The sequence below is a fragment of the Onychostoma macrolepis genome, chromosome 18, assembly GCF_012432095.1.
Source record: "Onychostoma macrolepis isolate SWU-2019 chromosome 18, ASM1243209v1, whole genome shotgun sequence".
NCBI classification, from domain to species: domain Eukaryota; kingdom Metazoa; phylum Chordata; class Actinopteri; order Cypriniformes; family Cyprinidae; genus Onychostoma; species Onychostoma macrolepis.
In genome coordinates, this window is record NC_081172.1 from 5,013,726 (window position 1) to 5,037,243 (window position 23,518).

The 23,518-nt window shown below is 34.9% G+C and overlaps 4 protein-coding genes and 1 long non-coding RNA gene across 6 annotated transcripts in view; 1 reads left to right on the forward strand and 4 right to left on the reverse strand.

Moving 5' to 3' along the window:
• kcp (kielin cysteine rich BMP regulator) overlaps nucleotides 1–1,789 on the reverse strand; it is a 93,175-nt gene extending 91,386 nt beyond the window's left edge. Inside the window, exon 1 of the mRNA XM_058750698.1 lies at nucleotides 1,674–1,789. The gene's annotated coding sequence lies outside the window, so the exon portion shown is untranslated. The remainder of the gene's footprint in view (nucleotides 1–1,673) is intronic.
• LOC131524003 (cadherin-related family member 5) lies at nucleotides 183–10,293 on the forward strand. The gene is made up of 14 exons (XM_058750700.1): nucleotides 183–317; nucleotides 1,699–1,798; nucleotides 2,227–2,435; nucleotides 2,522–2,578; nucleotides 2,678–2,770; nucleotides 3,652–3,738; nucleotides 4,362–4,472; nucleotides 4,564–4,734; nucleotides 5,210–5,300; nucleotides 5,392–5,498; nucleotides 5,732–5,932; nucleotides 6,077–6,208; nucleotides 6,487–7,147; nucleotides 8,828–10,293. The coding sequence occupies exons 2-13, from the start codon at nucleotides 1,705–1,707 to the stop codon at nucleotides 6,649–6,651; spliced, it is 1,518 nt and encodes a 505-aa protein (XP_058606683.1). The 5' UTR covers nucleotides 183–317; nucleotides 1,699–1,704; the 3' UTR covers nucleotides 6,652–7,147; nucleotides 8,828–10,293.
• LOC131524004 (uncharacterized) lies at nucleotides 2,889–8,776 on the reverse strand. 2 transcript variants are annotated; one of them, XR_009266902.1, is made up of 6 exons: nucleotides 8,402–8,776; nucleotides 7,054–7,139; nucleotides 6,502–6,599; nucleotides 5,154–5,340; nucleotides 4,393–4,741; nucleotides 2,889–3,697 (listed from the first exon to the last, which is right to left on the reverse strand). It is a non-coding gene; the product is annotated as an uncharacterized LOC131524004 (long non-coding RNA). The 2 variants fall into 2 exon arrangements; XR_009266901.1 differs by lacking the exon at nucleotides 2,889–3,697 and having other exon boundaries at nucleotides 4,302–4,741; nucleotides 8,402–8,468.
• A 278-nt stretch (nucleotides 10,294–10,571) lies between the features above and the next one.
• Nucleotides 10,572–14,702, reverse strand: calub (calumenin b). Its single transcript, XM_058750699.1, has 7 exons — nucleotides 14,581–14,702; nucleotides 13,844–14,075; nucleotides 13,567–13,760; nucleotides 13,127–13,293; nucleotides 12,849–12,909; nucleotides 12,515–12,714; nucleotides 10,572–11,784 (listed from the first exon to the last, which is right to left on the reverse strand). Exons 2-7 carry the CDS (start codon nucleotides 14,062–14,064, stop codon nucleotides 11,680–11,682), a joined length of 948 nt encoding a protein of 315 aa, XP_058606682.1. The 5' UTR covers nucleotides 14,065–14,075; nucleotides 14,581–14,702; the 3' UTR covers nucleotides 10,572–11,679.
• A 390-nt stretch (nucleotides 14,703–15,092) lies between these two features.
• Nucleotides 15,093–22,963, reverse strand: utp15 (UTP15 small subunit processome component). Its single transcript, XM_058750506.1, has 13 exons — nucleotides 22,819–22,963; nucleotides 22,122–22,260; nucleotides 21,894–21,986; nucleotides 20,996–21,180; nucleotides 20,690–20,868; nucleotides 19,572–19,697; nucleotides 19,223–19,358; nucleotides 19,024–19,105; nucleotides 18,758–18,913; nucleotides 17,680–17,781; nucleotides 17,453–17,586; nucleotides 16,395–16,453; nucleotides 15,093–16,266 (listed from the first exon to the last, which is right to left on the reverse strand). Exons 2-13 carry the CDS (start codon nucleotides 22,209–22,211, stop codon nucleotides 16,052–16,054), a joined length of 1,557 nt encoding a protein of 518 aa, XP_058606489.1. The 5' UTR covers nucleotides 22,212–22,260; nucleotides 22,819–22,963; the 3' UTR covers nucleotides 15,093–16,051.
• Between the last annotated feature and the right edge of the window lie 555 nt (nucleotides 22,964–23,518).

Sequence of the window (23,518 nt, forward strand, 5' to 3'; positions counted from 1 at the left end):
GATTGGCCAGGAGTGAAGCGATGCTATTGGTTAGACCTGGGATGATGGTTAGACCCAGCAGAGGCATTTGTTTTGACCTCTTAACCTGGCTCTGATCCAGTGAGTTTGAACACTAAACCTCGGACTAATCCACCGCTTGCAACTCATCCAAACACTGACATGCGGTGGACTCTCATACACAAGTGACACACATACTCTGTACTCGAACTCTCTTTTACACAGTCACATCCAAAATAAAGAGTTCTGTGGATGGTAATAATGTAACTTTGGAGAGAAAATCTGGACATCTGGACCTGAAGAACAGTTAGATGGGACAGGTAGGATGACGTTCTTTCTTGTCTTTGTCTCAAATACAATAGTGCATAATCAAAATAATACGAGAACAAAGCATGACCAGGTTTTGTGAGCTCAAATGGTCCTGAAGTCTATTTTTGGCTGGTCTTAACTTCTGTATAAGAGAGAGTGAGATGCTCCAAAGGACTTGTGTAATAGCCTTGTATAACTGGTGGCAAACATAACTTTAAAAGATCTGTGTGCATGTTCACACATCTTAGCATGAGTCTTTGTCTTCACATTGACACAATGGTGGAAACAAAAGGTTTATACAATTATGTGATTATTTTTCAGATTTTTTCGGTCTTTAATTCACTTTTAATCCTCTTCTGTTGTTTAAAACAAGTCATGTGTGATCCAAAATATTCCAGTTATAAGACAAATGTTGAAATATAAGGATGCAAAGTCAGTTTGTATTGATTTAGTTTGATTGAGCTAAATGAATACTCCTGATACTGTGAAATATTAGAAAATGTTAATAAATGAAAACATCCCGCCCAGGGACTGCAGATGCAAATTAGCTTTATAGCTAACTCTGGCACAACACTTTTGTTGTGCGTTGTTCCTGTATAGATAAATGAAATAAACTAAAAAAATAAATACAATTCTAACTATAATTCCAAACAGATTTCAGTTAAAGGATGTCATTTGAATAAATATGCATGTTGTGCACAGTAAGATTTTTGTATAATTGAGATACTATTAGTTTTTATTATTTTGAGTCATATTTTATTTTAAAACTTGCTATTTTCTATTTTAATTTTAGTTAAAGTTTTAGTACTTTTGCTGAGTTTATTTTTGTTATTTTTAGTAGTTTTTATTTTATATGTCTACATATTTTTTATTCATTTTTATTTCAGTTTAATTATTTTAGTATACATCACATTTAACTAAATTAAAATAAGTAATATTGCTTTAGCAACTAGCTGACTTTTTTGAAGATTTTTAAAAGTTTTTATATATATATATATATATATATATATATATATATATATTTGTTTTTAATTTTATTTCAGTTAACATTTAGTTTTATATAAAACTAAATAAGCACAGTTTTAGTTAGCTATAATAGCTCTGTGTAAGTAAGAGTGTGTGTTTGGGTGTTTGCACGTAAGAAGGCTTATCTGTCTGCTGAGAACTTCCTTACAAGATTTATAGGTCTTAAAGGAGCAGGGTTGTTTGCTAAAAAACATTTAAAGGTCATGTTACTCCGGATCCTCTAAACATAAAAGCAATAATATATTTCCAGGCTGCATTTAGGTACCAGTTCCTTCTCTTGAGCTAAATTAGCCAATTCATAGTAATACAGTACAGTAATGAAAATGTCATTTTTAACATACCTGTTTTTTTTTTTTATCCTGTCAGTGAGAGATGGTTTTGAGGTTGATCTTCAGTGAACAGCCACTGTGGAAGATCCTAATATTCTGCCAGCTATATTCTGCGGTCAGCCGGCATTCTGTAATTGGTATAAACACAAACACAGATACAGACCACACACAAAAAACAAACACACACACTTGGCATGCATGCGTCCATACAACTTCAATTGACCTCACACAGCTAAATATTGAGTACAACAGAATTTTCTCCTGTTTGAGCAGGGAATTACGGAATTACGAAATTCCAATCCGTGCGCCACGGAAAATTAAGAACAAATCAGTATCCAGGCAACAGTCCAGTCAAACTAATCTGACCGACCTTTGCTGAACAACAAGCTCCTTGTAATGCATCAGACATAATCGAATAATTGACAAATTAAAACATTATCAGCTAAATTTGCAATTTACCATCAACCAGACATGGAAATTATCCAACATTTTACATTACAGCAGACTGCAATTAGAAATATAAGAAAAATGTTATTTAAATAAATAATGTGTCTATTTTTGACAGCCAGCAATTGTGACGGTGGGCATGACGTGTTTGCCAAAGTAAAAGAGAATAGCCTGATGGGAACCTTTATTGCCAACCTTAGTTTCACTGCACAGCCATCATCCAATCATATGCACTTAAAACTTTCTGGAAAAGATGCTAATTGGTTTTATCTGGAGGGAAGAACCATTAGACTGAACTCAACATCAACTAGGATTATTGATAGAGAGGTAACATTAAAAAAATCTTTAAATGCATGCTATTACACGTCCATCTTCTGTCATGATTTTGTTTAAGCTATTAATATGATTTACAGATACACGGCTCAGTTTTAACAGCAACTGTAAGGTGTTACGAACATAAAGCGCTACAGGTAAATTGAATAATCTGTGACATACAGCAGCATTATTTTAGAAAACTGGATTTATCAATCCAATTTTACCTTGTCAAATAAAAACAATGTTGCTGTCAGGCTGAACACAGGATCATGGTAGAGGTTCTGAACGAGAATGACAACAAACCTGAGTTCCTACAAAGATCAGTTCAACCTCTGCAGCTCAGCGAGGTAAAACAAAACACAACATACACTCTCTTTGTTTGTAATGTATTAACATACACTATTGTTCAAAAGTTTGGGGTCAATATGATTTCTTTCTTTCTTCCTTCCTATTAATATTTGTATTGATCATCAATGCATCAAATTGATCAAAAGTAACAGTGAAGACATGATACAAAGACATCATATACAGTTAATCCTTTTGATCTTTTATTAAAAAAATTCACAACAGTCTAACCTTTCATTGGATAATAAGAATTTAAAATTGGGGGAAATATCATTATAAAACAAATGTTTTTCTCAAATACACGTTGGGCACAATTATTGGCAATTATAACTTTTATTCAATACTTTTTGAAACCTCCATTTGCCAGTTTAACAGCTCTAAATTTTCACAGCCTTCTTTGATCATATTTACCAAGGGTGCCGATATTTTTGGCCATGACTGTAAAGAAGATTCCTATTTCAAATAACAAATATATATTATAGTATATTGCTATTATTTTGAATATGAAGCAGCACGACTGCATCAGCATATTAGAATGATTTCTGAAGGATCATGTGACCCTGAAGACTGGAGTAATGATGCTGAAAACTCAGCTTTGCATCACAGGAATAAATTACATTTTAAAATAGAAAACAGTTATTTGAAATTGTAATAATATTCCACAATATCACCGTTATATTACTGTTTTACTGAAATGTAAAAATGAGGCCCTTGTGAGCATAAGAGACTTTCAAAAACAAACTTTCAAGTCTTACTGATTCCCAAACTTTTGAGCAGCACATTGCATATATAAGCATACATTTAAAAAGTTTCCCCCCCATATTTTACTCCATTCCTGAGATTTTCTCCCATCTTCTGCTGGTTGTTTAATGTGTTTGTTCAGTTGACAGCGGTGAACTCTGTAGTGTTTACAGTCCAGGCCACAGATGCTGATGGAGACACACTCACATACGTCATCGATGAAACATCAGTAGGTGAACCAATCATCTCATTAGATCCACAAAATCCACAGTAGACACCTTCTGCTAGCCCTACTGCAGCCTCGTTTGACTTAAAGAGATAGTTCACCCAAATTCTGTCATCATTTACTCATCTTTAAGTTCTTTCAAACCTTTATGAGTTTCTTTCTTCTGTTCAACACAAAAGAATTCAATTTGAAGAATGTTGGTAACCAAAACAAATATTATGGATGTCAATGGCTACCGTCAACTGTCTGTTTCCCAACAAACTCAAAATATCTGCCTTTATGTTCAAAAGAAGAAAGAAATTCATACAGGTTTGGAACAACTTGAGGATGAAACAAGGATTACAGAATTATCATTTTTGTTAACTATCCCTTTAATCTTTTCTTATGGTATATTGCACTCTCAGAAATAAAGGTACAAAAGCTGTCACCGGGGCGGTACCTTTTCAAAAGGTACACTATTAGGTTCAAATATGTACACTTTAAGTACTAATGTGTATCTTTAAGGTACCAAAATGGACCTTTTAGGTTCAAACATGTACCTTTTGAAAAGGTCCCGCCCCAGTGACAGCTTTTGTACCTTTATTTCTGAGAGTGTGGTATATCTTATGGTGTTTGTGTATTTCCAGCCTGATGCCAGGTATTTTCGAGTGGACTTACCCAACAGTGGCAAAGTGGTTCTCAACAAGTCACTGGACTACGAGATCAAAACTCAGCTCCAACTGACTCTTTATGCAGTGGTAAAACAAACAGAAACACTTGTCTGCAGATGATAAAAAGGTGTGAAAAAAAACTGAACTGTTATTTACTCAGATGTTGATGTGGCTTTAGGAGATGAACACAAATGAACACTACAACACAACGGCAACAATAATCATCAATGTGATAGATGGGGACGACCAGTACCCACAATTCCAGCCTTGCACTCTTCTCTCAGCCAATCACAGCAACCGCATATGTGCCAATCCTCTGTACACCGCCAACATCACAGAGAACGAGCAGGTAAACCCTGTGAATATATAAAGACATCTTAATGTCTTTGAAGTCTATTATGTTCACCAAGGCTGCATTTATTTGAAATGCATTTAATATTATAAAATATTATTCCAATTTAAAATAACTGTTTTATATTTGAATATATTTTAAACTGTAATTTATTCCTGTGATGTAAAGCTGAATTTTCAGCGTCATTACTCCAGTCTTCAGTGTCACATGATCCTTCAGAAATCATTCTAATATGCTGCTTTTTGAAAACAGCTGTGCTGCTTAATACTTTTTTGTGGGTTTTTTCCCCAGGATTCTTTGATAAATAGAAAGTTCAAAGCATTTATTGTTCAAACAGTGTTTATTTGAAATGAAAGACATTAAATACATCCTTGCAAAAAAAGAATATTTAATCTGTTTAAATGGATCTTACTGACCCATTGAACGTGCATGTATCTGATTCCTTCTTATCGTCTGTGTATTTGTCACTCAGGACATTGTCTTGGATTTCTTTCCGGGTCCGATTCAAGCTGTGGATGGTGATGAGTGTCTCAGAACACCAGTAAAGTACACCATCCTGTCAGGTGCTTCTCCTTCCTCTGCCATTGAACCTTACGCAAACTCCTGGAAGAAGAAACTAATTTTGATTATACATGTGTGTCTGCTGTAATACAGGGGCAGATAATGGCAGATTCGTCATTGACAGTAATTCTGGAGAGGTGAGGTTAACCAGATGTGTGGAGAACAGACTGCTGATCCCAACACTGAGACTGCGTGTTATGGTGCGTCTGAGAGTGAAGAACAAAAATGTAAAAAAAATAAATAAATTAAAAAATTAAATTAAAAAAATGAAAATAAATGTATAAGTTTAATATTAAATGTAATATATAAATAATATTCTAATATATAAAAAATAAACAGTTAACATTTCTAAAAAAAATTTAAAAAAATTAAAAGAGAGAGAGAAAAAAAAGAAATGTTTTCTTTTTGAAATCATTGTGATGTTTCTGCTCAGGCAGCTCAGACGGATGACCCGCTGAAATATGCAGTAGCCACAGTTCTGGTGAGGGTCCTAGCAGAAAACAGGTTTCCGCCGCAGTTTAATCGTTCAACATACCGTGGTTTTGTCATCGAGAGCGCAAATCCTGCCTCACTCGTCATGACATACGGCAACAAATTACTTATCCTGGAGGCCACAGATCAAGACTTCACTGACGTACGTGACTCAACATGATCACAACATTGCAAAACCACACAACAGTAACACCCCAGTGTCAACATCCAGTTTCAACATCACAAAGACACTGGTGCATGAAATATGGAGTTATGTTTCTGTTTGTTTTATGTTTGTGGGTTAAAGGGCTTCAATCCCAGACTGCAGTATTCTCTAGACTCCCAACACAACAGCTCTCAGCTCTTTTACATTACACAAGAAGGACTGCTCATCGCTAAAACCAGCCTGCTACACCCCGGCCACAAATATTTCCTAGAGGTATGACATAAGACTACATAAATACACTTCAAAAACATTTTTCACAGTTGTAAATGAAACAAAAATTATTAGAATGTTTTACAAGCAAAAATTATATTTCAGTCATCAAAATTTCACATTTCTTTCAATGTGTTAATTCCCATCTCTTTGTGATTATTTGTAATTTCAGAGTGAAAATTGTTTAACCACCAAATTTTATAGGCAGAATCTGAACAATATTCCACTACTACTTTTTTTCAAAAATGTCTGAAATTAGACAATTGATGACCGTGTTGCAGGTTCTAGCCACTGACCTGGAATCAGGAGACACTGTTAAAGCTGCATTGCATGTGGAAGTTCTTCAAAAAGGCCAACCAGGTACTGGAAAATATTCAAGCTCTCTGGATTATATCTTAATTAGGAATACACAAATATATAAAATGAAAATTGTTTTACATACATAAAATGTGCAACAAACTAGAAGTGAGCACTGTTTGTGCGAAGCTTGCCACAACATACACTACCAGTCAAAGGTTTTCTGAAGGATCATGTGACACCAAAGACTGGCTGCTAAAAATTCAGTTTGCATCACAGGAATAAATTCAGTTTTAAAATATATTCAAATAGGAGAAAGTTATTTTGAATTGTAATAATATTTCACACCGTTTTTACTATATTTTGTCACTTTTGACCGGTAGTGTATAATAACAATACATGGCTGAACATATAATAATAAATAATAAAAAAAAAAAATGTATTGTATAAGTTCCACAGGGTCCTTTGGGGGCGGGGCATGTGTACAGCAGTGAGCCAGTGGGCAGGGCAGAGGGCGTGGCAGGGGTGTGTCTGATCCTGCTGGCCATTACCTTATTTACACTGGTGCGGTGCATACGGATGATCAGAGAGAAGCGGGATCATGTCATCCGGACCAGCGTGGCTGACAACAGACACCCTAATGTGGTAAGACAAGATATATTCATGCAACCTACACAACACTCTGCATATGACTTGAAAATATCCATATGTTCCATACAAATTATACCAAATAGAAAAGAACCAGAATTACGTAACGACTCCAACTTTGAGCTTCTTACACAACTGTTTCATTTTTATTTATTTTTTTTACTTTTTAATATGGTAAAAACTGTAATATTGTGAAATAATATTACAGTTTTAAATTACTGTTTTCTATTTGAATATATTTTAAAAAGTAATTTCTTCCAAAGCTGAATTTTCAGAATCAGTCTTCAGTGTCACATGATCCTACAGAAATCATTCTAATATGGTGATTTGGTGCTCAAGAAACATTTCTGATGATTATTATTAATGTTGAAAATAGTTGTGCTGCTTAATTTTATGGAAGTTCAAAAGAGCAGCATTTATTTATAATTTTTAAATAATTTTTAGTTTGGAATAATTAATGATTTCTGAAGGATCATGTAACACTAATGTAATGATGCTGAAATTTCAGCTTTGCATCACAAGCATTTTTTTTTATTAATGTATTCAAAATAGAAAACCATTTATAATAGTATAATAGTAACAATTTATGGTCACACTTTATTTTAAGGTCCAATTCTTAACATTAACAAACCATTAATTATGACTTCTGCCTCAATAAACTCCTAATTTGCTGCTTGTTAATAGTAAGGTATTGTTAAGTTTAGGTACTGGGTAGGATTAAGGATGTAGAATATGGTCATGCAAAATATTGCTTTATAAGTACTAATAAACAGCCAATATGTTAACAATAGGCATGCTAATAAGCAACTAGTTAGTAGTGAGAACTGGTCCCTAAAGTGTTACCTAATTTTTAATATTTGAAATGTTTTTACTGTCAATTTTGACACTTACAAATTAGAATTTCTTTCAAAATTGTCCCTTCATTTTTGATAGCCTTTATATCATAATATGCAAAACCCAAAAAGAATATTTTAAGAATTTGTACCAATTTTTAACACTTAAAAACGTCTTAAAATGAATCTTTTTGCATTTATTAATATTCCATGTCTAGTGTCTGAGATGGTTCCAGATGGTGAGTTAATGTTCCTCACTTCCATCCTTAGTGAACTTCATTGTATTTTCATTTAGGTAAAACGTGGAAATAGAATGGTTTCTTAAAGCATAGACTTACCGTTTTGTTACTAAACCGAGAATATCGTTTGAAGCAGTTCTATATGAGTCACAGAGAGTGTTAAATCAGACACTACTTACTTGATGCAGTATCCCAGACCTTTTAACTTTGAAGGTGCACCAAGTATTTGTTCAATTCTGGCAAATATAACAGTGGTCTTGGACTTTATACACGTACCAGTGTACATGCAGCATCACACGCACACACAAAGTCCAATAACTCCAGTCTTCAGTGTCACATGATCCTTCAGAAATCATTCTAAAAAGCTGATTTGCTGCTCAGCAAAAATGTCTTATTATGCTTAATATTTTTGTGGAAACTGTAGATACATTCAGTGTTGAATTGTAGTGTGCATCATATTAAGTCTCCTTAAAATAAGGACAATATTACTCAGTGCACCTTCAAATTTCCCATAGTTACCCTTGTGCATTTGTGTTTTTATACAACAGAAATGTTTTCAGAGAATCAACTGTAAATCCAGCTGAGTGACAGTTTTTCTCTGACAGATGAACCAGAGCCGACCGACGACTTTAGTGGAGGAAACGTTCTCACATCACAACGAGGCATTCAGCGAGTACGACCACTCCACCTCACCCTTCTACGGCAAACAGGGCATCTACACCAAAACAGAGGAACCACCTCCATCATCATCTGTGAACTTACCATCAATTACCTTCAACAAATCCTTACGGGAACCAAGACGCAATTATCTGGCCCTGCGGCCCAATGGGAGGCCTGTGAACAGGTTTAACAACAAAACGGTGTCATTTCACGACTACGTCGTGGTTCGGGAATGGGATGAGGAGAGTGAAGAAAATACGGAGACTACGTTCACAACAGAGGTGGAGATTTGTACCGATTTAGAAGAAATGAACATGGATTGTGAATTAGAAAATGACGATTCAGATCTCCCAGAAGAAGAATTTAAAATCCAATCGCAAAGAATCACTTCATACCGTGACGACATATACAATGAGTCAGAAATGCTCAATATGCACCTAAAAAGAGTCAACCGAGACTACGAATCACATAATACAGACCACACACAAGTAAAAATTGACTTGGAAGACAGAATTCAGGAAAAACCACTGGAAACAAGGCACCAAAAAATAGCTGGAAAGCACAGATTCAAGTCTGATATACAAAGACACTCAACTGAAAGTCAAGAAAGAGATCAAACGGTAACACAAAACTCACCATTAAAAGATACTACACAAGCAGAATTCTCCATTTTTCAAGGAGAGCCATATATCATTAACCCTAAAGCCTTGGTTTCAGAAGCCGATAAACCCGTCCTCAACTATTCAGAAAGCTTTAAAACAGATGGTAGAAGAAATCCGGATGATCTCAATTTAGATCCTCAGGTTTCAGTAGCTGAAAGTTCTGTACAAAGCATTCATGATGTAAGTAACTTACAAACACATCTAAGCACATTAACACTTGATCCAGGTCAATACAATGGATCAGAAGAATGTCTGGGAGTTGAGACGGACAACACCCCAAGCTCAAACATATATTATGTTAACGAGAACATTGCAACAAATTTAGATGACAGTAGCCCAGAAGAGGAGTCTGTATCTAATCTAGATACAAGCAGTCAACATCTGAACTATCTTCATGATCCTCACGACACACAGATAGAATGTTTCTACGATACAGACACTGATGAAACTAATGATGGGAGATGATAATGGGAGATTGATGAAAGCTAAGAGCGATACTGAATCAACTTAATGTTTGAATTGAGCTTGAGCACCAAATGAGCCTTTGTAAAATGGGAAAAGTACAGATTTGGCATCTGCGAGGGAATGAACAGATGGGTGAGTAATACAAGCGTTAATCTAACTTCTAACCCAAAGTTTTAAAGTTTGCCCTGCACCGATGGTTTTCAGATATCCTGTGCCCTTTCTGCATTATATAATGTACATCATTGCACACGGACATGCTTTCTTTGTATTGAAATTGCACTTTGCATTGCAAACTCAAATAAAATCTACTGATGAAAACCAATAAGACTGCCTGTGGCATAGATAGTTCTGCTAAAATTAAACTTAGGTGGGACTCATTCATTATGATAATATTGAATAATATCATAGCAATAAAAAAAACGTGCAATACGCCTTCTTCAATTTGAAATTAAGTAAAAGTGACCAGATCACCCCTAGCGGATCTGATTAGAATCTGCGTAGAAACAAGAAATTCACCTGAAAACCCCACAAATGGAAACCCAATTGAAAGTATGATTCATTTTCATCAATTTTATTGAGAAAACACTCTCAGCTACAAGACAGTATTTACAATACCTGACCACAGCATACTAAACAGAGTTCACATTCAATTATAAACATATATATATAATTATAGACAAATTATGTACTGAGAGGAGTTCATTTTCAGTCATGTACAAATTGCACAAGGAAGAAAGGTAAGAAAACCAAAAATAAAGTATTGCATAATAAAGTCAAAGCAGTCTGAAGGTTGAGGGAGACAGAAAAAGGCACTTGAGGAAAGAACAGCTTTAGTTTGTTGGTTCAGTCTAATAATAAGAGTACTAACACTTCATAAAGCTCTCATTGACAGGTCGCAGTGGGTGGAATGACGTTCAATAGTCCTTCAAGCAGGGGTTTTTTGTTCATAAATGAGCACCCAATCAGTTGATTGATCAATTTTACACACCGCTTTTATCGGTCTATAGATTGACAAAAACAAGCCTTGACAATCTGATCCGTGTTCCTGCAGGAACCAATCAGAACTTCTGGTTAGATGCATTTTGAGCCAAAGAAAGACCGTGAAATTACGCAACATCCTTACTACAATCTACTACTTAGCATCATGTCCAATATCATACATCCTCTGGCTAAATGGAGATAAACACATACATGTAGTGGTTGCAAAACATGATATATTATTTAGAAAAGTAGTTTACATAAGGGTATACCTAAAAAAACAAACAAAGTGTTCATATAATGTGCCGTGTAAAAACACTAGTGGGCGGTTATTGCTCTATGCTGTGTCAGGTTACACACATGCCATTATGCTGTATTATATGGCCGCATTTTAGTGCATTATAGACCATCAGACAAACCTCTACACAACACTTTGACAAGCTTCACAAGCTGACCTGAATACTATTTCATCAGTGCATTTGAAATCACATCAGAATCCAACGGTGATGAGCGTTAATCTACGAAAGATGTTCACGGAAAAAGCCAAAATTAAAAAAAATGCATTTGATCGAGAGGCTGTGGAAGAACAGAAATGTTTTGTAAACACAGTAATGCTTCACAATGTGGTATGCTTGAAATCATATAATAAATTATTGTTCGTTTCGCATTTTTCAAGTGCAAAGTTTCCAAAATTAAAACTCATCGTGTCGGACCAGTGCTTCTCCAAAATCCGTTGCTTGGCTCCCGACAAATAAGTCATACTTATCCACAATTTCCTGCTTTGTGAGCCGTCCGTCCTGTCGTGAAAGTAAAAGAAGTTATTGAAGCAGCTGCTAAGATAAAAAAAATTCTTACAGTCCAAACATATCATCATTTATTATTGTCAGCAGTTAGTGCTTCATATAATAATTTTTTTTGCTTTCATCACCCCATCAATAAGCATAACGAATCTGACGCACAACCAATAGAATTATGGCATTGTATGGCAGGTCATTTTCAGTCATGTACGAATTGCAGAGGGGAAGAAAGGTAAGAAAACCAAAATTAATGACAGAGAATTATGGCAACCTGCTCATTTAAGAAATAAAATTAGTTAATCAAAAAATTTATCCAATTTTTGTAGCTCAAACAAGTGTTTAATGGGTCATGGGTTTGATTCCCAGGAAATGCATTAACTGATCAAAATGTATACCATAAATGCAATGTAAGTCACTTTAGATAAAAGCATCTGCAAAATGCAAAAACGTAAAAAAAAACATTGCATTACATTGGTTTCCAATTACATGAGGGTGAGTAAAATATGCTAGAATGCACAGTTTTGGCTGAACCATTCATTTAATTACAGCTTTTATGCAAAGATCTTACATTTTTTGTGGCAGAAATTTACTTACTTTAGAAACACTTCAGTTTTAGGGATTGGGGGGGGGTATAGAAAACTTTAACTTTCACATAAAATTGTTAAATATGTAATGGATGCAATGACTTTTATGCAAAATGTCCCTTCACTGAGAATTACCATTCTTTTACCTTATCTGCGTCAGACTCATACAGCAGGTGTTTGGCCTCAGCCTCTGCATGGTCGTAGTCAGACGGCAAGATCCAGTCACGGGTCTCGTCCTTATCCATACGGCCGTCTTTGTTTTTATCCCTGAACTCTGTAAATTGTTCTCTTTCTGTTTTCACCCATTCTGGTTCATTTGCATCTCCATTCTGGCTGTACATGTCACCTGAAAAACACACACAGACAAGGGAAAAAGTGAGACAAAATCAATACACTAAACAGGAAACAACTGATTTCTGTCCATTCCAGTCTCTCTTAAATACACACAAACACACTTAAAAAGGAAAACACTTCACGTACCAATATATTCATTAAGGTCGATGAAACCATCTCCATTTTTATCAATGTCCTCCATGGTCTCCTGTAAACCAAACCACACACACATTTTGACATTTTGTATATAAATATACACATACACATACACATACACATACACATACACATACACATACACATACACATACACATACACATACACATACAGACAGATAACATCATGAGGGTGAGTAAACAATGACAAAACATAACAGAAAAGGTATATGGAAGACATTTTTAGCATTCTGATTGTCCAGACGTACCAGCACTATAATATCCTTCATGTAGTCAAACTCCTCGGGATGAAGAAACGCTGTAAACTCTTCCTTATTGGCCCTCATGTCACCATCATCATCAGCCATCTTGAAACGGCGCTCATCTCTAGCCATCATCTGCCTGTAGTTAAAACCGTCCTCGGGATCTGCTTCATCTAAACAGACATGAACACATCACATCAGCCTGGATTTCTAGCTATTCAAAATAAATGTGATATATTTTTCTTTTTTCCTGATTTAAATCTGTTGTTTTGAGGACAGATATTGACTACAGAGTCTTTACAAACTGATTTGATTCCAATACTTTCAAAATGAGAGTTTAGCTGGTCAGTCCAAAAGATCGAACTGGAAACCAAATTAGATTTACGTGCATTTCGATTAGATTTAACCTTTGAAACATGATTAATCAATAAACGCATTATACACACCAAGGATGTAGCCGTAGGTAGCGTTCTTGTATTCCTCCCAGGAGACATGAGCGTCTGAGTTGAGATCGTGAGCCTGCCACTGCCGGTCCACATCGTCATAGATCCATCGCTTCTGAGCATGTTTGATCCACCGTTTCATCTCATCAGCGGACACAAAGCCGTCGTGATCCTCATCAATCTTCTCTACAATCTTACTGTAGACAGAAAGAGAAAGTGAATGATCTGAAGAATTTTCTCAAGTGAAGAGCTCATTGAAATGTAGTGCGTGTGTTTTTACCCCAGTCTCTCTTTGCTCTCCTCTGGGGTCAGCTGGTCAAAGGACTTTGCCTCCTCTTGCCCGAGAAAAGCCTCGTGGTCGTAGTCAAAGTTGTCCTCATCATCGTGCTCCTTGTTGCTGAGGGGGGCGTCGTGATGGACACGGTCCTTCTTTTCCATGGGTTTACTGGAGGACTGAAGAACGCAGAGCGCGACGAACAACAACAGCGGCAGCAGGTCCATCTTCTTGTACACTTTTTTTAACAGGGTCAAAAAAATATGAATCAATAAGTATGTATCAACGTAAACAGAAAACATTGTTACAAATATTAATTTCCCACCACTATCTATCTGACTAATACACATATACACACACATACACATATATATGTGTGTGTCAGATAGATATGCTATGCATATATACATACATGCATACATATACATATACACATATACACACACACACACACACACACACACACACACACACACACACAATACTACCTTGATACTAGTGTAATAAAGTGTTACCAGGTAAATGTAAAAATGTTACTTTTTATTTTAATGATTTCATTGTAAAATTGAATGATTGTCCCCAATATTTGGACATGCAAACATAATTTAAATTCCCCACATTATGCCTCATGTAAATACCCGCAACTCTCAAGCGACATAAATGAAACAGCGAAGCACAACACTGTATATCAGAGCATATCTGCATTAACTGTTTTATGTTTTAACGCAACATTGCAACTTTACCTGGTGAATTTTGTAGTGTTTCGCGCCGCCCGGCTGATCTCAGTAACTCCGGATGTCAAACTAGTTGGGATACGCTTCCTCTGGATAGCCCTCTCAACTGACCAATCAGATTGGAGATAACGCTCAAACCTCGTTTAACTGACCAATCAGATTGGAGATAACGCTCAAACCTCGTTTAACTGACCAATCAGATTGAGGACTGCCCTTAGGACCGCCCGTGCAGACGTGGTCCGAGTCGCTTGGCGATTGGTCCACTTCAATCCAAACGTGTTTATGTCATTGGTTTAGAAATGCCACGTCCTCAAGGCTCATCTTTCCAATAGTTTGATTATAAGTACATTTTATTTACACAAATGTAGATTTGTTTAAAGCTGCTCCAAGTTCTGTGGCATATAATTCAATCATTAAAGAAGCCTAAAAAGAGGAGTGCCTTAAAACTCTAAATTGATAGATAGATAGATAGATAAACTGTTTTTCTAAATATAAGCAAATAATATAAATCTAAGCCTTACAAATTTCAATTTTTTTATTTTGTCTTGCTTTAACATCATATTTTACTCCTGATAAAAATGTGAAAATAAAAAGGGCCCTAAAAATATTTTATAAATATAAAACAGCATTAAATAAAAAATAATAATAAAAATTAAAAAAGGCTAGACATTTTTTAACTGGCCCTCAAGCATCACATCACAAGTCAAATCATTGGCAGTAAATTATTACTAGTAGTTTTACTAGTAGTACCATTTTAATCTTTTCCATGCCACACTACACCAAAATGACCAATTCTTGCTATAAAAATTTCATCAGGATACTGAATTGTTCTTTTATTCTTTAAAAAGTATAGAGAATTATATTCCACAAAACATTTGATATACAGCCATAAAACTATGGTTACACTCAAGGTCAGCAATAGTCAGATTAGTGCTTGAGAGATATGGATTTGTCAGTGACTGGTCGTCAAATTATTATTATTTAATCCATGTGGTTACATCTGGTTCTTGATTATTTGCTGTAATAGATTTTAAGTTACAATATACAAGTCATATTGTGCTAACTTCTGTCAGCCACTGAATGATTGTCTCATCAGCCTTTTGCCAAAACTCCATTCTCAAAAGACAGGTATGCACACATACAATTACTGATATATTATAAAGTGATACTGGTCAAGAAAGACAAAAAGCAGCAATTGTATATGTATAGGGCATTTGATTATTACTGAAAGAAAGAACAAACCAAAACACATAGATTTGAATATTTTATGATAAGAATATACAAAATGCAGTTTCAAATTCTGCAAACATCAGCAGAAACGGATGACACACTGACACAGTGATTTTTCAGCAGCATTGGGCAACATCTTTCCCACAGCTGTCTCTCGTGTTTGTTTCCTTCCGTTTTCCCTTTCATTTTTCACCACGCCTCTGCCAAAGTCCAGCATGTTTCGTTTGCGTCACTAGAGCGTTTTGTAATGTCAGGCGGCTTGCAGCTGTGACTCCTGCGCTACTGGTGGGACAGCAAGGGCCGCGACCTCTTTTCTGGGGGTCAGTGATGCGAAAAGTGTGTCCAGGATTCCTAAGACCTGCAGAAGCTCCTGCTGAAGTTCTGCTTCCCGACCCAACACCTCCATAAGACGCTGCAGCAGCCGCTCGACTACAGGTGACTCGTGAAAAACCTGCTGATACAGATCTACACACACACACACACACACACACACACACGTTTCACATGTAGAAACAGAGCAAAAACAATACTATTTTGCAAGCAGCGGTTCACTTCTTCATTCTCATTTACGCAAGATACAATATGAAACTCACCAAGCACAATATCCCCGACCATGAGCAGATGCTGAGAGAAGCGTGGGTCAAAGATGTACCTGAAAAACAATTCACAAAAACACCCTCCAACTTCATTTCAGAATAATTTCATAGAAGGCCATTATAACAAGAACTAAACACTGTGGTATTAAATTCCTTGAATCAGGAAAATCTGGTCAAGACTCTTGTGACTCTTGTTTATGCTTACGATTGAGGCCTCCTGTTCTGGGTCCCTTTTGTGTTGTGTGACCCAAACTCTCAACCTCAACACAGAGAACCTGCCTAAGAATTTCCCAGAGCTTTAATCATTCCCAGAAGTTCCGGTTTTGTCACAAGAATTTAATGGAATGCCTTTCACAGAATACTAACAGTGCTGAAATCCCACACAGACTTTCAATAATATGCATATACACACACTATATCTTTTAATTAAAATCGAAAAATTATTAATTTACTATTCTACATATAATATATATATGAATTTAAATTTTCTTTCTACCATCAAATTGTATTTTAGACTTTTGCATTGTAGAGTTTTATGACAATTAAACACATTTTCAGAAAATCCTCATTACTGAAATTTGAAAATATTAGTTATATCTAAAAATTATAGTATAACAGTAATCATCATCAGTGAGAATAATGACAACAAAACTCAAAACATGAAATGCACTTAAATGTCAAAAACATCAAAATGCAAAAAAAATAAAATAAATAAAAAAAAAACAAATGTACCCACATATACTTTTTGCCTTTGTGATTTTTTTGCCTTCAAAATTGCACATTGTTTTTTAGATTTAAATTTTAAAGTGAAATATAACCCAGTCACCCATAAAGTTTTAGAAATCAAAGCAAATTGGAAATTTTTGTATTCTTTGAAAATTTTGTAATCTTTCCTACGTTGATGAATTTCAAGTCCCCCAGAATCAATTTTTTTTATTCTGAAGTGTTCATAAATTTCCCCCTCCCAACTATATATGAGCCATCAAGTTTTGTATGGGAGTCTGAAGTCATGAGACTATGTGCGTGTTGGAATAAAATGTGAGAGAGTTACTCACTTGAGAAGGAAGTTGAGGATCTTGGTTAAGCTCACTTCATTTCGTCCTGCGAGAGCATTTTTCAGAGTTCCTCTGCGGTTGAGCTCTATGATAACCGCTACGGTCACATCTGGTTTACTGGTGTGTGTCCATGTCTGTGAAACATGCATAAACATATACTGATATTTTCATCTGAACAGTCATATCACATATCAAACTGCATTATATACACACAGGTGTGTGTTTACCTGCAGAGCTGTGTCCAGCGCTTTAGACACCTCAAAGCTTTTGAGCTGTCTGTCATATTTCCGTAGATGTTGCTTTACTGGTTTACTGACCAAGAAATCATCCTAAAAGAGAAATCAAAAGACTGTAAGAGACAACTGAAGAAAACAATGCAGCAAAAGTGACGTAAAATAAATTTCTTATTTTATGTAGATATCATGATTTATATAGCTGTAGAATAGCTAAATGAGAGACCGATTTTAGATGAAATGTTAGCAAATAAGACATTTAATTAAAATAATTAATTAATTCTGAAAAAGCACAAAAAAAATAAATGAAATATTATAAAATAAATCACGTTTGGGAACAAAGTTCTTGTGAAATGCTAGCAAATTAGAAATGTAATTAATTAAAATTCATTCATTCATTCAGAAAAAAAGCAGATACAAAATTTAATTAAATTAATAGCTTTCCTGTAGCTCAAATAGTAGAGCATGGCGCTAGCAACGCCAACATCATGGGTTCGATTCCCAGGGAAAGCAAGAGCTGATAAAATGTAAAACTGTAACTTGAATGCAATGTAAGTCGCTTTGGATAAAAGCGTCTGCCAAATGCATAAATGTAAATGTAAATTAAAATTAAAAAGTAAAAGTAAAAGTAAAAGAAAAATCATGTTTGGCACAAAGTTCTTGTGAAATGTTAGCAAATAAGGAATGTAATTGATTGATGTATTCATTCAAAAACAAGTAAATCAAATCAAATAAAAAAAGTTAAATTCAAATTAAATTAAAAAAAATAGCATAAAAAATAAAAATCACATGTTAGCAAATGTTAGCAAATTAGAAATGTAATTCATTAAGATTCATTCATTCAGAACAAATAAATAAAATGAAATCACAAGTTTCTTGTGAAATGCTAGCAAATAAGAAATTAATTTATTAAATCATTCAGGAAAAATGTAAAATAACAAAAATTAAAAAGAATTCACATGTTTGGGCACAAAGTTCTTGTGAAATGCTAGAAAATAAGAAATTTAATTAAAATTCATTGATTCATTAATCCAGAAAAAAGTCAAAAGTGAAAATAAAATTAAATAATCACCTGTCTGGGCACAAAGTTCTTCCCCTTGACAAAGACCCGGTATGACGGGCCCCGTCGCCTTCGACTAGTTAATGTCTCTTTGTCTTTTTGGTGTCTCCTGTGCCTGACACTCAACACACCATTGGTCATCCCCACGGCAAGCGCTTCATCATCAGGCTAGAGGAGAACCACAACAAACAACCCTTTAATTCAAGTGCAAATGAAAAATCACATTTATAAGTTTATATATATTTATAGATTTCTTTGTGTGCATGAACTAAACATACCGCAATAGCCATACTGAGAATGGACGCATCACAGTCGAAATTATGTACAACCTTGTAAGAGGAGTTATACACTTTGACGTGCCTAAAATGAAAAGCAACCGAAACAAATAAACCCAACTTTCTCACAACAGGCTTACAAAAATACACAAATAAGCACTTTATAGCATTTCTTTAGTATGATTCACACATGCAAACACACCTGTCCAGTGATCCTGTGAGCAGTTTGTTGCCTACAGAACTCAGACATGCACACGTAACTGTTTTGTGATGATTCTTAAGAGAAACAAGCTCCTGTCCACCTTTCAACAGGTCCCAAACTTTTACATAGCGCCCTCCTGTAACACATACACCAATTATTTCAACCATTTTTTGGAAGAGCCACATTCAAGCTGACATAAAACAGCACATCAGTTGAAAAATACATTAATGCACCAAGTCTACAGTATATTTCTGCATTATGATATATGAGAATAAATGGTTGCAAGGGGTTCTAAGCATTACTAATCAACCCCCAATCCCTGATTGGTTAAATTACGAGTGTTGTTCACCTGTGGACACCAGCAGGGCTTCTGACGGGTACAACAGCACACACTCCACAGGATGGCCGTGTTGCATAGTCATCACACTGCTCCCTGACCGCATGTCAAACAATTTCACCGTGTGATCATACGAACCTGCAACAGAGACGGCAATCATGCAAACATCAGCTACTCTACAAAACATTACCTTTACAATCATATTAATTAATATACACTACCATTTAAGTTTGGGGTTGGTAGGATTTTTATGTTTTTGAAAGTCTCTTTTGCTCACCAAGGCTGCATTTATTTGATCAAAAATACAGTAAAAACAGTAATATTGTGAAATATTATCATTCAAATTAATTGTTAGCTATTTTACTATTTCTCAAATTGTAATTTATTCCTGTGATGCAAAGCTGAATTTTCAGCATCATTACTCCAGTCTTCAGTGTCACATGATCCTTCAGAAATTATTCTAATATGCTGATTTGCTGCTCAAGAAACATTTATTATTATTATTATTATTATTATTATATAAACGCTGAAAAGAGTTTAATATTTTTGTGGAAACTGATACTTTTTTTTTTTTTCAGGATTCTTTATGATTACAAAGTTCAAAATAACATTTACAGAAATTCATTATAAATGTCTTTACTGACACTTGTTGTCAATTGAATGCATCCTTGCTGAAAAAAAGTTTATTTATTTTTAAGAAATCTTATTATTCTTACTATTTTATTAGTTATTAATATAGACAAAATGTTTAATACATTCAAACATTAAACGTAGCAGGACATTAATGGAAATAATATTAAAACATGAAAAGAATGACAATTAAAATCGACATTAAATTAGTGATGTCAAAAGCAATTAGTAAAAGCTGAGGAATGTGATTTCTGTATGTCCTAAGAGAATTTCTAAAATAATTAATTGTGAAAAAATTATATTTTCTAACGCTCCATTTGTCAAACAAACAGACTGCAAAGTCCTGCAGTCCCACAAATAACCTCACAGACTTGTTGCTAATATGAAACAAAAGCATTCAGACCGGTGTATATTTATATGTGCACGTTCAATTTTTCTGTTCATATTAAACCTACAGATCTGGCTAAGCATGAGGTGCAGATGAGAATTAAAGCGGTTACCTGTGACAAACAGATCTGGGTTGAGTTTGCTGGGGGCGAGAGCTCTGATGTAGTCTGTGTGTTCAGTTAACGAGCTGAGCTCAACAGCGCTGGGAACGTCCCACACACGGCACGACAGGTCATCAGACCCCGACACCACACGAAAGCCGTCAGACAGGAACGAGGTCACATGTACCGCCCTGCACATGGGAGACCGCAGAAAAGACACACATAAGATGACAGAGCTGCTTTACAAGGGTGAGTGATTTGAGGGATTTAAGTTATTAACACATTATTTATTAGCATTTATTTCATGCTGGGTCATACTTGGAGTGTCCTGCGAACTGTCTGAGAGCCACTCGACCGCTGATGTCAAACAGCCGGATGAGTCCCTCTTCACTTCCCGCCACTAAAAGCTTCCCGTCGCCTCTGAAGCTCCCTCCATATGCTGTATCCCGAAAACGTGTGAAGCTCCGTATGGGTTCTTGAGAGTGAGGTCCATATACATGGATCTGATGCAGAACATTATAATATCAGCATACTACATGCGTGAGAGTAACATTATGCTAGCAACAGTACAGACGTTGGTTTAATTCTAAGGGAAAATACAAGTGAATCTCACAAAAACAAGTGCAGGTCTTATTTTTATTTATCATTATTTTTTATGCCAACTAACCACATTTTCTCCTCAAATCATCTGCACTGTAATGCATACAAACATTTTACTTATTTGTAGCTCTGATCATTTATTATTATTAAAGGTTCTCATTATTGTATATAAGTAATGTTTACTGAATTTACACTCTGAATGATTTTTGTTTCCATTATTTTCAAAACTCCAAATGTAACAGAACTATTTATTATTATTACTATTCATAATAATTAAAATAAAACACTGTATACATACTATTTCATATACTCATACAATAAACATAATAGAATATTTATACACATAACATTAATTATAACAACTTTATACATGAGAAAGTTTTTTTTAGTATTTAGTAACTTTTCAAATTCTATTGACTGTATTCATAATTTTAAATTAAAATCAGCATAATTAAAGGCTGTATGACAAATACTTTACAAATACTAAATAATATGCCTATATACAGAACTGATAAAACCATTCAGAAAAAAAGCTCTAGACGTCCCGTTGAATAAAAGCGTTAATTAATAAGTTAATATATTAAAATGAAAGAAAATGAAAGACAAATGGACTCACTCTGGTGGAGGCTGTGACGGCATAATTGTGAGGTGGGAGAGGAGAGAAGTCGATCTTTGTTACAGCACCAAACTCTTTAATTTGCACAGGAGACTGAAACACAAAATAGCAGACTGTCAGCGTATACAAATACTGAAAAGCCTTTAAGAAATGTTGACCAATCAAAACACCGATATACACTTTCCTTTGGACATATAAATTATAAAATGTGTCAAGGACATCTCAAACCTTGTAATTCTTCCAGTAGAGCGTATCCTCTGTTACTTTCTCTCCTAGTTTAGGAAGGAACTGAACTTTGGTGGGTTTAAATGAAGCCATGTCAGATATGAACACTGGTTCTCAGCTAAAGCAGGTTCAGTCTGAGGACCTGCAATATCACAACACTTCAGGTGACTCCAGCATTCACACGGTCATAATGCATACAACATAACGAATATAAGGCAACGGCACAATATATAAAATAAGTACAAAGCACAGGTTCACAGACTTTAGAATCTGAATATATTAGAACTGTATAGACTTCAACGTGATACTGTTTTCAAAATACATAACAAATGTTTTCGAATATGCAGTGAATACGACATTTGCCAATCACATTTACAAATTACACATTAGTTAAAGTCTTTCCGATATATTTTATAGGCTATAAGTTACATAACGTTATATATGTAAGAGGAAGGGAAGTTATGGGAATATTTATTTAAAACATACAGCTTGTTTAAAATGCATGCAAGACGAAACATATAACATACTCGAGATCGCGCTTAAAATAATGAATCCCCGTGTAACGTTACACCAATTTCGACAACTAATAACTCATACCTCCATCAACCACACTTATATACAGTCTATTATGACAGGAGTTTAACTCTTGTAGGTTTGTTTTCAGAATCTTTTAATCTAAATATTATAAGGTGTGTCTTACCGTATTGTGGTTTCCACCAATAAACTGATTTTTGAATGATTTTCCTTTACGTTACAGACTAGAAAACATGAGCAAAATCACGTTGAATTTACAGCCACATGGAGGTCGCCATTGTGTGATGTCACATTTCCGGTTTTGAGCAAACTTTATTGCACACACAATCCTCGACAAACTGAGAGTAGCTATTTTACTGTTTTCTTTGTTAATGTTAAAACCAAGTATACATACATGTACCATACACACGCTCAACAGCAACTGATCAAATCATCAGTTTTCATCGCTTTCTTATTGTTGATATTTTTCAAACTTGATTTCCTGAAGAAAGTATCTTGAGCTGGAGCCTGGGAACTTCACTTTAGGGCACATTTTAACAAAAATAAAAAAGGTGTATAAAATAAAACAAGCATTTTTTTGCAATATCAGCCCAAATATTTAGCCTACACATTGATTAAAAAGTGTTCATTTTACAGAAGTAGCCTACATTTCCATTTATTACTGTATATTTCTGTTTAAATTATGGTTTTGAGGCTATGTAGAGAAAGTATAATTTTCCTCAGTGAAATGCCTCCCACCATAAATCTTGTCTGAGTTCATTTCTACATTCAATTTGTCAAAATTAGATTCTAAAGATATATTGATATATGGCTAATAATATTGTGACTTGATTTTGTGATTTATGTATTATTTATGTATGTATTTA

Excerpts from the sequence above, each read along its gene's own strand:
- utp15 (XM_058750506.1), bottom strand. The coding sequence starts at position 22,211 with ATGGCTTCATTTAAACCCACCAAAGTTCAGTTCCTTCCTAAACTAGGA. Across the intron at positions 21,987-22,121 it reads TCTACTGGAAGAATTACAAG|TCTCCTGTGCAAATTAAAGA; the intron begins GTTTGAGATGTC and ends TTTGTGTTTCAG. Across the intron at positions 16,454-17,452 it reads ATCCTCAACTTCCTTCTCAA|GTACATCTTTGACCCACGCT; the intron begins GTGAGTAACTCT and ends ATTGTTTTTCAG.
- calub (XM_058750699.1), bottom strand. The coding sequence starts at position 14,064 with ATGGACCTGCTGCCGCTGTTGTTGTTCGTCGCGCTCTGCGTTCTTCAG. Across the intron at positions 13,294-13,566 it reads TACCTACGGCTACATCCTTG|ATGAAGCAGATCCCGAGGAC; the intron begins GTGTGTATAATG and ends ATGTCTGTTTAG. Across the intron at positions 11,785-12,514 it reads ATGAGTCTGACGCAGATAAG|GACGGACGGCTCACAAAGCA; the intron begins GTAAAAGAATGG and ends CTTTCACGACAG.
- LOC131524003 (XM_058750700.1), top strand. The coding sequence starts at position 1,705 with ATGGTTTTGAGGTTGATCTTCAGTGAACAGCCACTGTGGAAGATCCTA. Across the intron at positions 5,499-5,731 it reads CACTGAGACTGCGTGTTATG|GCAGCTCAGACGGATGACCC; the intron begins GTGCGTCTGAGA and ends GTTTCTGCTCAG. Across the intron at positions 5,933-6,076 it reads CAGATCAAGACTTCACTGAC|GGCTTCAATCCCAGACTGCA; the intron begins GTACGTGACTCA and ends TGTGGGTTAAAG.